Source organism: Rhodotorula toruloides (genome assembly GCF_000320785.1).
Source record: "Rhodotorula toruloides NP11 unplaced genomic scaffold Scaffold3, whole genome shotgun sequence".
NCBI lineage: Eukaryota > Fungi > Basidiomycota > Microbotryomycetes > Sporidiobolales > Sporidiobolaceae > Rhodotorula > Rhodotorula toruloides.
In genome coordinates this window covers 743,047-759,918 of record NW_015622963.1, presented here as the reverse complement: position 1 = coordinate 759,918, position 16,872 = coordinate 743,047, and the positions used below count along the sequence as shown (strand labels likewise).

Here is a 16,872-nt window from a genome sequence, read left to right as displayed (position 1 = left end):
TCCCCCTTTCGAATCCTCGCTCTCCCGGTGAGTCGCAGAGTTCTCCCTCATCGAGCTGTGCAGAGCAGGCAATGAGGCGGGCGTTCGATGGGGCGTCGCGCAGACGGAGCCGAACCGGGACGTCGGGGAGCGCTCGCTGATTTTCCCTCTGGCGATTACAGAACCCTCTCGATCGACCCGCGAGGCACACGCGCCACGTCTTTGGCGCTCTCCGCACTCGAACTCTTCCGATTTTGCTCGCTCCCGCCCGGCAGACACCACACCCTTTCTTCTTCCACCACCGCCCGCTTATCTCGCCGGTACATGCCGCAACGCCGTGCCAGCGTCGGCGTAGACGCGGCAGACTCGCCCGCTGCTGGCGGATCTGCAGCAGGCGCAGGCCGGAGCGGAAGCACGACAACAACGAGGGGTTCGGCCGTGCGCGGCAGTCGCGGTCGAGGGCGGGGCAAGGCGCGCAGAGGATCCAACGGGCCTGTCGTACAGTCTGTCGCCGGGGACGGGTCGGACAGAGACGAGCTGAGCGAGGGCGACGAAGGCTTGTCGCCCTCCGCGACGCCGACGGGCGGTGCAGACCGTTCGTCTCGCCTCGTCTCGCCTGAACTGGGCATGCCGCCGCCCGAAAACGCGACCACGAAGACGTTGCAGCCACGGTCGTCGTCGCTGTCGGCACTTTCGAGCCACTCGTCCTCGCCAGTTGCCGATTTCGCTCCCGCATCTTCTTCCGCAGCCCGACACCAGACTCCCTCATCCCATTCCGCCGAAGAACTCGATACGACGCTCGATTCGCCAGCTTCGACTGCGACTGCACGGCCAGCAGCGAACGGCGCGGCAACGCTGAACGGAAAGGACTTTAGCCCCGAGACGAAGGCTTCTTCGTTCGACCCAGCTCGCGAGGACTCTCTTTCCGAACTCGAGCGGTCTGCAGACGAAGCAGCAGGACATGGAGACGATGGCGGCGAGTCGTCGGAAGACGAGCCTCTCGCCTCGCGCTCGGCTACCTCGACTCCCGCTCCCTCAAACCTCGCTTCGCCCTCTCAATCGCCCGCACCAAAACGTCGCGGCCGCCCACCCGGCTCGAAGAACAAGCAGTACCGGATGCCTCTCCCGCGCTCGCAGCGAGCGACTCTCAAAGCTGCCGCCAGCTTTACGGAAGACGACGAGCGACGGTCGCCTGAGCCTTCGACTTCGAACGGCGGTGGCAGCGGGAGCTCGACGCCTGCGCCTGCGAGGGCGACTAGAGCGAATGTTACACTCCCTCCGGGGTATATATGGGGTGTTACGAGCAACCGGTGGCCGAAGAAGAGGGAGAAGGACGACGAGGCGGGCGCGATGTTGACTCCTACGCCGGCCGAGAGCAGGGCTAGCTCGGCTTCCGCTGATGTGAACGGGATGGTGGAGCAGGATGGAGCGGACGAAGAGGAGGAGGAAGCCAAGCCGCTTGCCACAGCGGAGGAGAAGCGCCAGGAGCGCGCAAGCGCGGACGCTGAGGAGGATGTGCCGATGAAGGAGGAGACGGCGGAGCCGGTCGTGAGCGTGGCGATGTCGCGCGAGACGAGCCTTGATGAGGGATCTGTGACGCCGGCGCGGACGCCGAAAGGCAAGGGGAAGGGCAAGGGCAAGGGGAAGAGGGGAAAGAAGGAACTTCCAGAACCTGTCGAGCGAGGTGCGTGCCCTCTCTCTCCTGCACCTACAAGTTTGACGCTGATGACTTTGCTCGCGCAGCGAAACGACGGAAACTCGACACGCTCGATAAGCAAGCGGCCGAGCGACACGCCGCGCGCGAGTCGGCGCGGCTCAGGTTCCTCGACCAACTCGACGACGAGCTGCGCATGGTCGAGGAACGGACGCATCCGCTGCTCGAGTTGACGTACAACCGGCTACGGGAGGAGAAGGCGCAGAAGCTTGAGCAGTTGAAGCGGTATCATGAGGAGCGGGAGATGGAGCTTGGGAGGCTGATGGACGCAAGGCTGACGGCTTCTTGGCGACAGTGGGCGGTGAGTGCTTATCGTACTCTCGCCGCTTGACTCGCTGATGACAAATTCGCCCGCAGGATCGGAAGGACCGCTCGAGAATGGATCTCTACCTCGAGAACCATTCGTCGCTCAAGAGCCTCGTCGCTGAGGAGCGTATCTACCCTTTCTTCCGAGATCACCCGCTCTTCATCAACCAGCACGACCTCCCTCCGACCGGCTACTACCGCGGACCGCAGCGCGATCCCGCCTTCGTCCCTCGTGAGATTCTCCATGCCGGCCACTACGTCGAGCCGCCTCCTCACAACCCGGCGCTCGGCCACAATGCTTGGAAGCTTTCGGCGGAGGAGATTGAGGCGGACCTCGCGCTCTTCCACGAGATTGAGGACGAACCGCCTTTCCCGCACTCGGCCTCGCTCCAGCCGCCTGCGCCCGTCGGCATGTACCCCTTCCCGCCGCCGCCGTACTACTACGATGCCGGCGCACCTCTCGCCCCTCCCGCACCGCCGCTCGCCAACCCTTACATGACCGCGCCAGGATATCCGCCGATGGGCGCGATGCCGCCTCCTCCACTTATGGCGCCTTACCCTCCCTTCTATCCCGGTCCTCCGCCGCCCATGCATCGTTCCCACCCACTCGTCTCGCCCGACGAGAAGCTTGCTGCGACTCCAGCGGCGCATCCGTCGCAACCTCCGCCTCATCCATCTTTCCCCGCCTTCGGTCACCAGCCTGCCGGGCCGCCCAGAGAAGCAGTCCCAGCTTCGTTCGCTCAGCCTTCGCCGCCGGTCAAGATCAACAAGTCGCCCAACGTCTCGAAGAGCAAGCCTGCGCAGTCAGCCACGACCGGTTCGGCGCCAGCAAGTTCAGCTCCGCCTGCAGCCGGCAGGATGACGAATGGGCACCACGACGGGTCGCTGGCGCCGCCTAGCCAGAATCCGTACGGAGCCAGCTTGGCCCTCGCGAACGGCTACGTTGCGTCGGCGTCTCAACCTCCTTCTTTCTCGCCATACTCTGCCCCGCCAAAGTCGCCGAGTCGACCACCAGCGATGTCGCCGCCGTCGACGTACGCCGCTCCGCCGCCTGGTGCAGGCCAGCGACCGCCTGCAGATCCTCCTCGCTTCTCCCCGCCATCCGGCCCTTCCTTTGCCCCTTCGCCGAGCACGTCAGCCACTGCGCCGCCTGCACCATCGCCGTACGCTTTCCCTCCTCCACTTGCCTCTCAGAAGTCGAGCTCGAACGCTCCTCTCGCTGCGTTGCGCCAGCCTCTCTTCCCCTCGTCTCTTCCAACGCCTTCCTCGACTCCGAGCTCGACGTCGCCCTCGATCGGCGCAACCCGCATCTCACCCAACCTCGCCCCGCCCAAGCTTCCCTCGCTCTCGCACCCACACCGGTCCCCGCCGCGCCAGTCGCCGAACGTGCCTGCCGCCCTCCCTCCGCTCTTCCCGCCCGCCTCCGTCCCAGGCGCGGCCAAGACGTCGCCCCTCCTTGCGCCGTTAGGCAAGACGGACGCATCTGTCCCCGTTGGACCGGCAACTGGTTTGCCGCTACCGAGCTGGCTCAAGCCGCTCAACCCGCCGCAGGGAGGAGGAGGAGGCGGCGGACCGAACGGCGCAGGTCAGCCGAAGCTGCCGCACGAAGCGCGGGCGCAGCCCACGGGATCGGTCAATGGCGCAGGAGGAAAGCCGTACTGGGGCTGAGGCAGGAGCTGGCGCATCTTCGACGTTACTTAGCAGCATTTCTCGCAGCATCTTCTTCCGCTCACGTTGTCTTCTACGCATCGCATCCTCATACCCACCACCGCTTGAGCACGTTGTAGCAGTAACCCTCCTCTTGACCGGAGCGCAATCGCAGCTCTTGATTCGCAACAAGCTTAGATGCGTTTACTCCTTCGTCTACACCGCCATCAGACGACGTCTGGCCCGCTTCCCGCCTTCGTCTGTTTCACCGTTTACGATTCCGCGTCGATCTGGATCCAGCTCGTCGCGTTTCCCGCCCAAACGTCCACAACCTCGCCCGCTTCCTCGCCCTCCTTGCTCGGCCAGAGCCTGCGCGGCTCCCACACGTCCGCCAAGTCCCCGAGTTCCAACTGACCCGACGACCCGAGGTTCCCGTGCTCGTTCCAGCCCCATCCGTATACCGCAGCGTCCGTCGCGCCTCCGTCCTTGCTGTTGATGCCGACTGAGTAGGCTGGTCGCACGAGGGCGAGGACGTGCTCGCTACCGCAGGCGAGCTGAACTTTGAAGCGAGTTGACGAAGGAGGAGGAGGGGGAAGGCGGATCAGACGAGTGCTGGAGGGAACGGATTGGTGGCCTGGAGAAATCAAGTCGGTTGCGTTAGGCGAAACGTCGCTGCGAGAGGCGAGTTGGCCGTGCGAGTTCAGGCCGAAGGCAACGATGAGAGGCTGAGCTGGCTCTGCGGTCGTCGTGGAAGGAGCGGATAGCTCATGCACTCGAGGCGAGACGACGAAGAAGGTGCTGTTCCATGTGCACCCGACGGCGTCGATGTCGTAAGGACTGCAGTCCGGGAGGACGTGCTGGAAGGCGGACAGAGTGAGGAGGTTCTGCGATGGCGATTGGCGATGCGTTCGAGCTGCTGAACTGGCAGGGCCGGCAACTTCGCTTGCAGCAGTCACGTTCGCCGGTCCAAGTTGTCCATGCTTGTTGGCCCCAAGAAGCAGGACAGTCCGCGCTCCCGCAGCGTCCGACGGTTGCTGATGTCCGGGCGAGCGCTCGAGAAGGACGGCCGTGTGGTCTCGACCGAACGCGATGTCGACAATGTCGGAAGCTGAAAAGGGCGAAGGGAGAGGGATCCGTCGAGGGATAGGCGTGATCTTCGGGAGCGAAGTTGCGGAGGGTGCGATGCCGAGCTGGCCGTGGCGGGAAGCGCCCCATCCTAGGAGATGATCTTCGACGGCCTCGGTTCCGGGTGAGGTCGTCTCACATAGCGCGACGACATGTCGAGGGCCTGCCTCGAGTCGGAGGACCCGAATCCTCGGCTCCGTCTCCTTGCCCTTTTCCGAGCGCGCAGCAGCCGCTGTCAGGTCAACGACTGATGGCTCGACACGCGACGGACATGCGCAGCCTCGCTCGCCCCAGTCGTTCGCGCCGAACGAGATAAGGACGTCCGAGCCGGTTCCTCCGCGAGGTCGCAAGACGACAAAGCTTGTCTCCCAGCATGCCGCGACGAGCTCGATGTCATACTGAATGTCCTGCAAGCCAGCCGAGCATGCAAGGTCCGCTGCCTCGAGCGGTACGAACGAGAGTGTCGGCGAATCTGCCGGGCGAGACGGTCCAAGTTGCCCGCGTGCGTTGCTGCCGGCCGCCAAGAGTCGCCGCCTTCCATTCAACGAGTACGCGATCGCGAGTGTGTGGTTCGCGCCGCACGCGACCTGCGAGAACCGCTGTCCTGGGTTAGAGGTGGGGAGACGAGCGAAGTGATGGCTGTCGTCGCCGTGGGCGAGTGCGAGCTGGCCGTGCGAATTTGAGCCCGTGCAGAACAAGCTGTAGACCATCTCTAGCGAGTCATTCAGCCCGTCAAGCGTGTCATCGGGATAGTGTGGGAGCGTGACCCGCAGGAGGCGCGGTCGGCTCTCTTCACCCGCTACACGTCGCTGCCTCGTCGCTGGAACGCTTGCTGGAGTCCGTGCTGGCTATTCAGACTCTCTGAATGGCTACGATGACCGATCCCGACCCACCACGGCCGTCGCATCCTTCCCACTCCTCGTCGCTCGACGAGTCGATCACCGACTCGAACACGCCGATGGACACCTCTGCGGCGCTGACGGTACCGTCGAGGGGACGGCGAGGAATCTCTGACCGTGCAGCTGAAGCAGGCGAAGCGGATGCGGACATGGAGGTCGACCCGCCTCATCCTCTTGGCTCCCTCTCTTCCTCAAGGACGAACCCCCTCACGTTCCTCGCCTCGTCATCGCCCTCGCGTGCACTCTCGCGCATGTGGGACCGCTTCTCGCCTCCTTCCGTCTCTTCACCCTTCCATCTCCCACACCCTCCCGCCTTTCCTCCCAGCTTCCTCGCCAGATCGGGTCCGCCCGCGTCACCCGACCCCACCATTCCTGCAGAGACAGATCTCTTCGCGCCGCAACGACAAATTCGCCCGATTCTCGAGCAGCATGACTCGGCGTCTCAGCTGTCGTTCTCGTTGCGGAGAGGAAGCGAAGCGGGAGTTGGCGGCCGCTTGCCCATGTCGTCGGTGCGAGAAGAGGAGGCAGTGCCTGCGAGTCGTTGGAGGTCGGCGAGCGAGGGATGGGAGTCGCCGTTCAAACTGCCGAGCATGCCGTGGAAAGGCAAGGAGAAGGACAACCCGCCTCTGGAGTCGAATATCCTCGGCTACGACGACGAAGCATGCTTTGTGGATGGGCTGGAGGGCAAAGTCGGTGCGTGCACTCAGAGGACATGCCTGCGCTTGATTAGCGGCAGGCTGACATTTCTATCCTGCAGACTTCCTCGCCTCGCTTCCTTCCGAGATCTCTCTGCACATCCTCACCCACCTCGACTTCCGCGACGTCCTGTCCGTCAGCCTCGTTTCGCGTCAATGGCGCATCCTCGCCCTCGACCCGCTGCTCTGGCGCGACCTCTTCCACCAGAACCCGCGCTGGCACATCAAGCCTGAAGCGTATCGAGCGGCCGCTCAGGCTGCGCAAGCGGCACAGGCTGCAGCTACTGCAGCGAAGGAGGCTGTCACGGCGAGCCAGAATGGGACTGGCAGCCAGCAGGCTTCAGATCGTCCGATTATGCCGAACCTGAAACGTGCGGCAAGCAGCTTCGGTCGCGCAGGAGCGAAGCGTCTCGTCACGGGCGCAGACAAGGTCTCGCAAGGCGGCGCCGTCATCGGTCGCAAACTGAGCGAGATCGTAGGCGACTTTGGCGGACTTTCGCTCGTTCCCGGCATGGCCAGCGTACCGTCGTCGCGAGTGCATTCTCGTGCGCCGAGTGAGAACGGAGACGTTGTCATGGAGCCGAGCCAGACTCGGCCGCCAACACGACCTTCGCCGAATCGTCGCTCGACTGGATCGACTCAGCTTCTCAGCCTCTCAACGGCTGGACCGCCGTCTCTTTCAACTCTTCAAACAAACGCATTCGCATCGCCTCCTTCCGCAACTTTGTCTCGCAACAACTCGTCGTCCGCCCTCTCCTCCCTCACCTCTGCACTCCCGACCACCATGACTACCCCTCGACGGAACTCTGCTGCGCCGCCCTCTGTTGCGCCGAACAGTCCCGTCCCTACTTCCAAGCCACGACTGCCTTCCTCGCCGTACTCCAACGCCGCTCGCCCTACCACAGCCGACTTCGACGAGTTGACAGATCCAGCGGGAGCCGCATCGCTCTACCTTGACTGGCCGCGCCTCTACCGTGACCGCTGGCTTCTCGAGCGGCGGTGGCAGCGTGGCAAGCCGAGCTGGAGCTGGTTCGAGGGCCACACGGACAGCGTCTACTGCATCCAGTTCGACGAGCGCAAGATTATCTCTGGCTCGGTGCGAAACGTTCCCTCGCTTCAGTCCCGCCGACTTACTCATCGGTGTCCCGCGGTCACGCAGCGCGATCAGACAATCCGCATCTGGGACATCGCCTCAGGTACGACCATCCACACCCTCACAGGCCATGAAGGCTCCGTCCTTTGCCTCCAGTACGACTCTTCAATCCTCGTCACCGGCTCGTCCGACTCGCGCGTCATCGTCTGGGACCTCGTCGGCGACGAGGCGACAGGGAAGGGGAAGTACGAGCAGAAGATGACGCTTGTTGGGCATGCGATGGGCGTGCTTGACCTTTGCTTCGATGACAAGTGGATCGTCAGCTGCTCCAAGGTACGCCGGAATCACTCGCTCTGGGTGCCGAAGAAGCTCATGCTGACTCCTCCTCGCCCGCAGGACACGACAACTCGCGTCTGGAACCGCTCGACCGGCGACTTGTACCGCGTCCTACAAGGCCACCGCGGCCCCGTCAACGCTGTCCAGCTTCACGGCGACCACGTCCTGACTGCCTCGGGCGACGCGCTCATGAAGCTGTGGGACCTTCATACCGGCCAGACGATCCGCACCTTTTCCGGTCACTCGCGCGGTCTCGCCTGCGTCCATTGGGCGCCGAGCGGCTCGCACTTTGTCTCGAGCAGCAACGACAAGACGATCAAGCTGTGGAACGCCGAGACGGGCGAGTGCGTCCGGACCTTCGTCGGCCATACGGACCTCGTGCGCGGCTTGGCGTACGACGAGAAAAGCAAGATGATCGTCAGTGGAGGATACGACCGCTCGACGAGGGTGTGGGACGCCGAGACGGGCAGGGAGATCCACAAGTTCAAGAGTCACGCCAGCCTCGTCTTTGACGTTGCGTTCGACGCGAGCCGGATCATCAGGTGCGCAGCCCGCTTCTTTGTACTGCGATGGCGCTCCATCCTGGTCTGCATGCTGATCACGGTTGCCGCAACAGCTCTTCGCACGACAAGCGCATCCTCCTCATGAACTTTGGCGTCGGCCTCGACGTCGACAAGTTCGCCTAACACTCGCCATACGTCATCCTCTCCCCTGTACAACTGTCGACATCGCAACACCTCGCACATTCTGCCAGACCCGCATCTCGCATCGACTTCTCGCAGACCTCGCCCTCATTCAATCGCCATCGTCTCGCTCTCGCAGCATCCCTTCTTGCAACTTTGCGCTCGTTTCATCGCATCTGTCTGCGTCGCCGAGCAGTAGAGAGCCTGGCAGCAGCAGAGGACTCTTTGGCTTTCGCTTGACGTTGTCAACCCGACGAGAGAACAGCTCGGACAAGGTTGGCCTCGCCCCGCTCCGCCAGCAATGGCCAAGGGCAAAGCTGCGCCCGCACCTGCTGCACCGTCGTCCAACTGGAAGTCCCTCAAAGCCGTGCGTCTACTCCCGCTGCCTCGTTGCGCCGTCTTTACCCCACTCACTCGCTCGACCTGTGTGCAGGCGATCAAGCCAACGACCTCGACCGCCGCGGCTGTCAAGGACTCGAACAAGCGCAAGAGGAGGCATTCGAGCGTCGCATCCGATGCTAGCTCTGTCCCGAGCGTGAGGGACAAGGGGAAGGGCAAGGCGGTCGGTCAGGCTGGCGAGGGAGATGCGGCACACGGGAGGGAGAAGGGAAAGAAAGGCAGCGCAGCGAAGAAGCTGGTACCCGTGGACGAGATCATGAAGGGCGGAACGGCTGCTTGGCAGCAGGAGTGAGTCTCGTTCGCCTCGACTTCGACTCGAGGAGGAGGTAGCTGATCTCGCATCCCTTTCTCAGGACCGGGCAGTATCTCGGTGAGTTTGCACGCTGATTACCATCTCGCGAAAACGCTGACCCCCTTGGATCGCAGCAATGGACTGCGAGATGGTCGGTGTCGGTCCCGAAGGCGTCGAGTCGACTCTCGCTCGCGTCTCTATCGTCAACTACCACGGCTGCGTCATCCTCGACCGCTTCGTCAGGCCGCGCGAGAAGGTTACGGACTACAGGACTTGGGTTTCGGGTGTCAGGGAGGAGGACTTGCGGAACGGTGCGCTGCTCTCGCGCGACTGCTTCCGCTGTACATGAGCTAACGCATTCGCTTCCTGTAGCTCCTAGCTTTGCGGAAGTGCAGAAGGAGGTCTCGGCGCTGCTGACAGGTCGGATACTGGTTGGACATGCCCTGTCGAACGATACCACCGTGCGTCCTCCTTGTCCAGGCTCTCAAGCCGTTCTGACGTAACGGGGCTCGCAGGTCCTCCTCCTCTCGCACCCTCGGCATATGACTCGCGACACGTCCAAGTATGCACCCCTGCAAGGACTCGCAAAGACCAAGCGGCCGGGTCTCAAGACGCTCGCCAAGCTCGTGCTGGGAATCGACATTCAGAGCGGAGAGCACAGCTCGGTGCGTCTTTGCGCTTCCCCTTGCTTCTGAGATTGCCCTGACGTCGCCGCTATCGTAGGTCATCGACGCCCGCGCGACGATGGCGATCTACCGCTCGCAAAAACCGGCGTGGGAAGATGCGCTCCTCAAGCACTCGACACCCTCGCTCCTCACGACCACGACCCTCGCACTTCAGTCCCTCGACTTGTCGAACATCAGCCTCACCGGCGTCGGCAAGAAGAAGCAGCAGCACCTCGGACTTGCGGCGACGCTGCGGCATGTGCAGAACATGCGGCTCGAGGAGGAGGCAGCGGGCGAGGAAGATGGAGAGGACATGGAGGAGACAGCGCGTGTGGAGGCGGAGAAGCGCAAGAAGCGGAGGACCGAGGAGGGAGACGATCTCCTCCTTGGGTTCGACTTTGCCTCGACGACCACAACGTCAACGGCTGTCGTCTCCACCGCACCTGCGGCTACGACGAATGGTCACGGTACGAAGACGGCGAAGAAGAACAAGCGCAAGCCGCGGACGAAGGGTGCAGGAAGCGCGAAAGGAGGAGGAGGAGCGCAGTTGGACCTCGCGCGGCGGCCTGCGAGCAAGGCTGGGTGGTGGGAGGAAGACTGAGTGCAGTGTTGGACTGTCCTTGTTGTTATACTACTCCTTTGCAGCCTTACGGTCCTTGTCGACCCGTTCACTTCTCGCCTTCGCTCTCTTGCTCTCCTGCGCTTCACTCCTCCCAAGGTAAATCTTCGCCCTCGGCTCGCGCGCTCGACAGGTGCGCCCAGAGACAGCGCACAGGATGCCCTACCGAAACCAGGTCCCATCCAGCTCAACCGACACGCTCCTCGCTCGCCCAGCTCGTCCACCATCCTCGCTCGTCGTTGGCCGTCCCTCGCGCGATGGTCTCGCGGCGGGAGTGTGTGGGTGGGCTGGACAGCAGGGACACGAACTCGTCTGCGTTGAGCATGCCGACTGTACACTTGATCTGATGCGCGCGCACGAGCACTTCACTCGACCTCGTTGGACCTCGTCGCTGACCAACTTTTCCCTTCCCTCTCGCTCGACAGATTGCTCGGATCCAGCTCGTCCTACCCTCAAGAGATTTTCTTCGACTCGCTCGACCACGCCGACCGCATCTCTCGCACCCGCTCGACGCGTCCGCTCCGTGAGTCTCCCTTCTCGCTCGCTCGCTCTCCTTCTACCGGCCGCCTAGCCCCGCACAAGCCAGCAGCGCAAGAGAGAAGGGACATGACTGCAAACAATCTAATTTTTTCCCTGAGCCGGGCTCGCCTGGCCTTGCTGAACAACCTATGTCTTCAACCCAAGGATCCCATCCCTCTTTGCGCGCGCTGCGCTGGTGTGTGGCCGAGGTGGCTGGGGCGGTCGGAGGCGGCGGCGCGGCAGAAACACGGCGAAGGTCGCGCTTCGCTGAGCACCGCGCTGACCCTTCGATCCTCCCGCAGATTCCGCTGCTGCTTCCTCCCGCCCAACCCACTTTATCTGACTCTCCGTGAGTCTCCCCTCCCTTCCGACCTCGGCGCAGACGGTCAGGATGGGCTGCGCTCGCAGCACAATGCATGTGTCCGAAGTTCAGGACCTCCGCCGGCTCTTTCGAGTCGGCGAGACGAGGTCGCTCAACCCGTGAGGCACACCGTACATCCGATACACATCAAGCTGAGCGCCGTACGGAGGACGAGGCGGCGCAGCAACACGTCATCAGCCTGCTCGCGGATCGCTGACCCTTTCCTTGCGCAGATCCTGCTCGTAATTCGGCGTCCAGCTTGCTGCTGATCTGCTTCACCCGGCGAATGCGAGCCTCTGCTGCTTCAGGTGAGCTCTCCTCCCCGTTCGATCGCTTGCGTCCCCTTCCTCCGTCGCCTCGCAAGTCGTCTCGCGGCAAAAGATGATACAGCGTACCACATCTTTCAAGATACACTCCTACAACTTGCTGAGGATATCAACGTTCATATCTCAAGTTTCAGCCTTATTTGATGCCGTGACGAGACCTTGCGATGGACGGCTGAGGACGACCAGCAGTGCATGCCCTCGAGCGATCATGAGCTGACTCTCCCGCTCGTCTCCTCGCACAGATTGTTCGCCGCTGCTTTCCTGACTGCTCGATGCCGACTTGCTGCTAACTTACGTCTTGCCGACTTCTCCGTCTTGCTTGGCTCGGAGTGAGTCGCCTTTCCTTCCCTCCCCTCCCTCGCTTCCACCACGCCGGCCGAGACGAAACAATCTACACATATCACTATCTCAGCAATCCTACAACTTGCAGAGGAAACACCTTGTCCTAGCCAGGACATTGTCCGAGCCGGATCGTGCCAGCAACAGCTTCCATTCGCACACGAGGACGAGTACTGACTGCCCTTGCGCCGTCGATAGTCGTCCTGCTACTGCTCATTCCGCCGCTTCTCGACGATGCTCGGCGCTGGCCTGACTTGTGAGTTGTCCTTCTTTCCCCTCCTCCCCCTCCCCTTCCCTCGAACCGCACGCGATGAAAATGCATCCCGACGGGCGGACTATACTCGCGATGCGAGCCGGCTTCACTGTCAAACGGGCGGACGTACAAACCACCCGGGCTTGCGTCGGTGCAGAGACCCAAAGTGCTTCAGGACTTCTGATGCGGTTCACGACCTTCGCCACACGCTCTTTGGAGACACGCAACGTCGAGCAGGCGGCTGAATACGCAGTGCTGACCTCGTTGTTGCGCACCGCAGAATCCGACTACTGCTCTCCGGCTTCACCCAAGCCGTCTCTGTCCTCGCTCGCGTCTCTCGCTTCCGTATGGACTGCAATGTCAACTGCAGCTGTCACCGCTTTCGAGCGTCCTGTCAGGCGAAGGGAGAGCGGCGCCTCCGTCCAGCACGACGCACGTCTTAGTCGTCCCCTCCGGGTCGCGAGAACGTTCTTCCATTCCTCCCGACTCGCATCCGGTGCTGCAAATAGCACACGCCGTGCTCCCGCTTGGCCTGGGGACCGTAACAGCGAGCGGAAAGGCAACCCACCACCAACGAGCGCGCCTCGAGCGGGAGCCGTCCTCCTCCCTCTTCCCTCCCGCTCTCTCTCCCACTCGCACTCGCGCGATGGCGCATGCTGGCTGCCGCACGACGGGACACGACTGTACGGGCCGCGGCAGCCGCAACCCCCACGGCCCGACTGCCCGTTCGGGCCTCACTCGACCACCGGTCACCCCGGTTAAGGCCAACGGAGCTTCTCTTCGTCCCAGCCGGACGGTGTGGAGGATGCCACTGCGAGATTAGAGCGGGGCAGCGTGATCGACAGCTTGGGGGATAGACGCGGGCCTCCTCGAGGACGACCTCTCTTCTTGCTCTTCCATCCTTCGCTCGAGGCTCCTTCTTTGGCTCGTCGACGATGAAGTCGAACGTCGCAGCTCTCGTTCCGCTCGCTTTGGCGGGCACAGCCCTCGGCGCCGCCGTCCCGTCTGGCAAGACCTCCTGCCAGGACTTGTGGACGGAGGCTCCGAAGCACTTGCCTTCGCTCGAGGTGTACTACGCCGATGACGTCGCTGCGGGCACCAACTTTACGACGCCGTACGCTACGCCCGCTTACCCGCAGGCCGTCCCCGAAGTTCCCGCTTTCTGTCGCTTCGGAGCGTACATCCACACCTCCAACTCGTCCAAGGTGCGCTGCGCCTCTCTTCTCTCCTTACGGGGCCGCTCAATCTGACACGCATCTCGCAACGTCGTCCCGCAGGTCCAGTTCGAGGTCTGGCTCCCGACGGCGGCCCAATGGTCGGGTCGCTTCGCCATGGTCGGCAACGGCGTGCGTTCCCGCTGTCCTTCTACCCCTCTCGTTTCCTCGACTGACACTTCGCGCGCACAGGGTGACGCTGGAGGCGTGAACGTGAGTCTCGCCAGACGACGAGTTTACACGGCGACGTACTGACCAAAAAACCCTCTTTGCCCTTCCTCGACGTCTTCGTCGTCAGTTCCCCGACATGTGGGCTCCTATCGCCAAGTGTGCGTGTCCAATCGCCCCTTCAAGCCGCGTAGATGCCGACTGACGGTTCTCCCTTCACAATTTCCCTGGTCGTCGTGCCCAACTTTCCGCGTCCCACGTCCCGCGTCCCGCCGTCCTTCGCTTTCATCATTGACAGACGGCTTTGCTGTCGCCTCGACCGACACGGGACACAACGGTACATCGGGAGACGGCACCTTCGCGCTCAACGGTCCCGAAACCCAGATCGACTTTGGCTACCGCGCCGTCCACCTCACGACCGTCTACTCGAAGGAGATCCTCAAGCTCTACTATGGCAAGAAGCAGAAGACGTCGTACTGGGTGCGTTAGCCAGTCCTGACTGTCGCAGCGAGCGCAAGCTGACTCGCGGAATCGCTCGTTCAGCTCGGCTGCTCGAGCGGAGGCAAGCAGGGCCTCAAGGAGGTTCAGATGTTCCCCGACGACTACGACGGCGTCATTGCCGGAGCCGCCGCTCAGTGGTGGCAGCACCTCAACGCGCAGACGTACCGCATTAACGCCCTTGTCAACCCAACGACGTCGCCCAACCACCTCAACGCTTCCGACTACACCGTCATCGGCGCCGAGGTCTACAAGCAGTGCGACGAGCTCGACGGCGTCAAGGACGGCGTCATCCGCAACCCGCGCAAGTGCAAGCCCGACCTCTCGCCGCTCCTTTGCTCGGCTGCCGGCGCGAACCAGTCGACCTGCCTCACGCAGGGCAAGATCGACACGATGCACGCGATTTGGGCCAACTGGACCGCTACGACTCGCGACGAGTTTCTCTTCTACGGCTTCGAGCCTGGAGCAGAGGCGGCCGGCAAGGTCTTCTCGGTTAACGGCATGCCCTACGGTCCTGGTGCGTTCCTTCTCTTCGCCTTGAATGGCTTCATAGCACTGGGCTGACCCTTTGTCGTCGTAGGACCCGACTACTTCCGTTACCAAGTCCTGAATGAGACGACCGTCGGTACCTTCACCGCCAACGAGACGGAGCTCGAGCGCCTGCTCGCTATCGCCGATGAAACCGATCCAGGCCAAACCAACGCATGGAACCCCAATATTCAGAAGTTCCTGAAGAAGGGCAAGCTCCTCACCTACGTCGGACTCGGTGCGTAGACTCTCCTGGGCTCTAGCAGACGCTCTTGCGGCTCGACTCGCTCTTCGCCCGCCGGGCTGACCCTCCCTACCCGCAGCCGACACGCTCATCCCGACCGGCTCGACCATCGGCTACTACGAGCGCGTCCGCTCCGCCCTCGGCCAGCCCAAGAACTTCAACGACGCGTACAGGCTCTTCACCGGTACGTTCCGAGCCTTCCCTCGCTTCGTTGGCTCGCTGCTCACGCTCGTCTCGTTCGCAGTTCCCGGCATGTGGCACTGCAGGGGCGGTCCTGGTGCCTACAACTTTGGCGGGGTGCGTCCCTCCGAGCGTTTCCTCCTTTTGAAGCAAGGCTGACTCGCCCTCCTCGCTACAGCCCGGTCAGCGCCAGCTCAGCCTTGGCGGCGGCGGACAAGGCTCCTCCTTCGACTCGCAGCACGACATGGTCCTCGCCATGATTGACTGGGTCGAGAAGGGCAAGGCGCCCGAGACGATCATCGCGACGAGCTACGTCGGCGCCGACAAGCGCAACGGGACTGCGTTCGAGCGCCCGCTTTGCACGTACCCCAAGGAAGCGGTCTATATCGGCGGAGACCAGAACAAGGCGTCGAGCTTCGAGTGCAAATATGTCGGCTAGGCGCGCATGTTCGCCCTCTCTTCGCCTTTCATCCCGTCCTCCCCCTTCTCTCCCGGATCGTATTTATGCGGGCACTCGCAGCCTCGCTGAAAGTTGTGCCGTCTCGCAAGTCTGTGTAGGTATCAAGGTTCTCGGCGCTGCAAAAAAGGCGTTCCGACCAGTTCGTCCGCGCGCCTCCTTGGTCGTGCTCTCGCCATGCGCTCACAGCGCTCGTGCTCTCGAGGTCTTCGACGAGAGAAGCAGAAAGGCGAGCGAAACTCTTCGCTCGCCACCCTCCGCGCCTTCGCCCTCCCCTCCTTCTTTCCGTTACCTCCTCGCCAATCTCGCTGCACACCCACACGCATGAAGTGCCTACGTCCGACCACGCCCAGCGAAAGCCGCCGAGAACGCATCCTCGACTCGAAGTTGGGAAGGCCCAACTCGCTTTCGCCGTCTCTCGTCGCTGAGGACTACTCCACCAGCTTCAAGAAGCTCGTAGCGCTCGCAATGAACCGCCCTAGCTGTGGTGAAGCGGTGAAGGACGTCGCAGCCTTGGAAGCGGGTCTCTTCCTCCTCGCTTCCACCTTCGAATCAACCCGCCGCCCCAACGCCATCCGAACCGCTCTCGGACGCCTAAGTCGCCGCACGTGCGCACCCTCGCTTGACTGTCCGAAGCAGCGAGTAATTAAGCGAAAGGAGCGAAAACGAAGCGGGACAAGCTCAGTCTGGGCGAGAGACGAGTACTGTAACGTAGGGTGGCAGCTTACGATGGAGAGACAGAGTCGCGAGGCTGGCTGGCTGAGAAGAGCGGGAGTGGGAGCGGAAGCGGGAGCAGGACTTGAAGGCGCGAGGAGAAGGTGAGCGTCCGCCTTTGAGCCGGGAGACGCGGACAAGTCCGGCGTCTGCGAGCGCTCGTGGTCCGCCCGCTCGTGCGTAATATGTCACCATCCAGCCATAGACGTCGTCGAGCCTCCTCGAGCGGATCTTCGCTCCGGAACCCCCCTCCTCGCTTCCTCGCTTCTTCCTCCGAATCCACCCACCCTCCCTCCGCCCAGCACGCCAATTCCCACCTCAAAAAGCCCACGAGCATCCCTCGCACAAATAACTTAAGTCCGAAGCAACGAAGCGAAACAAGCGAGGAAGCGAGGAAGGCGAGTATAGGCGCTAAGGTGTGAGACGAGGGTGGGCGGCGTGCGAGGCTAGGCGATCCCGCGCGTGCGTGTGCGCGGACTAGAACGTGCGTGCGGTGCAGCAGTACAGTCGGAAAGCAAGTACAGTAAGTGAAGAGAAAGGAGGACCAGTTCTGCGCCCTCCACACCGCTTCTCATCCCGCGTCCGGCGGTCCCTCAAGAGCCCTTTGTCGAGCGAGACC

General features: G+C 62.8%; 5 protein-coding genes across 5 annotated transcripts; 4 read left to right on the top strand and 1 right to left on the bottom strand.

Moving 5' to 3' along the window:
* Window positions 1–303: 303 nt before the first annotated feature.
* RHTO_04859 (uncharacterized protein) lies at window positions 304–3,667 on the top strand (the record flags this gene model as incomplete). The annotated part of the gene is made up of 3 exons (XM_016418522.1): window positions 304–1,663; window positions 1,723–1,994; window positions 2,051–3,667. 3 exons carry the CDS (start codon window positions 304–306, stop codon window positions 3,665–3,667), a joined length of 3,249 nt encoding a protein of 1,082 aa, XP_016275798.1.
* A 251-nt stretch (window positions 3,668–3,918) lies between these two features.
* RHTO_04858 (regulator of chromosome condensation, RCC1 repeat containing protein) lies at window positions 3,919–5,481 on the bottom strand (the record flags this gene model as incomplete). The annotated part of the gene is made up of 1 exon (XM_016418521.1): window positions 3,919–5,481. The coding sequence occupies one exon, from the start codon at window positions 5,479–5,481 to the stop codon at window positions 3,919–3,921; it is 1,563 nt and encodes a 520-aa protein (XP_016275797.1).
* Window positions 5,482–5,645: 164 nt separating this feature from the next.
* Window positions 5,646–8,480, top strand: RHTO_04857 (F-box and WD-40 domain protein 1/11; the record flags this gene model as incomplete). Its single annotated transcript, XM_016418520.1, has 5 exons — window positions 5,646–6,363; window positions 6,428–7,461; window positions 7,525–7,791; window positions 7,855–8,336; window positions 8,411–8,480. The coding sequence occupies 5 exons, from the start codon at window positions 5,646–5,648 to the stop codon at window positions 8,478–8,480; spliced, it is 2,571 nt and encodes an 856-aa protein (XP_016275796.1).
* Window positions 8,481–8,778: 298 nt separating this feature from the next.
* RHTO_04856 (RNA exonuclease 4) lies at window positions 8,779–10,434 on the top strand (the record flags this gene model as incomplete). The annotated part of the gene is made up of 7 exons (XM_016418519.1): window positions 8,779–8,844; window positions 8,911–9,164; window positions 9,230–9,246; window positions 9,303–9,479; window positions 9,541–9,629; window positions 9,684–9,833; window positions 9,892–10,434. The coding sequence occupies 7 exons, from the start codon at window positions 8,779–8,781 to the stop codon at window positions 10,432–10,434; spliced, it is 1,296 nt and encodes a 431-aa protein (XP_016275795.1).
* A 2,751-nt stretch (window positions 10,435–13,185) lies between these two features.
* On the top strand, window positions 13,186–15,521 carry RHTO_04855 (feruloyl esterase-like protein; the record flags this gene model as incomplete). The annotated part of the gene is made up of 10 exons (XM_016418518.1): window positions 13,186–13,455; window positions 13,528–13,596; window positions 13,657–13,677; window positions 13,763–13,793; window positions 13,931–14,112; window positions 14,176–14,647; window positions 14,711–14,896; window positions 14,982–15,086; window positions 15,147–15,199; window positions 15,261–15,521. The coding sequence occupies 10 exons, from the start codon at window positions 13,186–13,188 to the stop codon at window positions 15,519–15,521; spliced, it is 1,650 nt and encodes a 549-aa protein (XP_016275794.1).
* Between the last annotated feature and the right edge of the window lie 1,351 nt (window positions 15,522–16,872).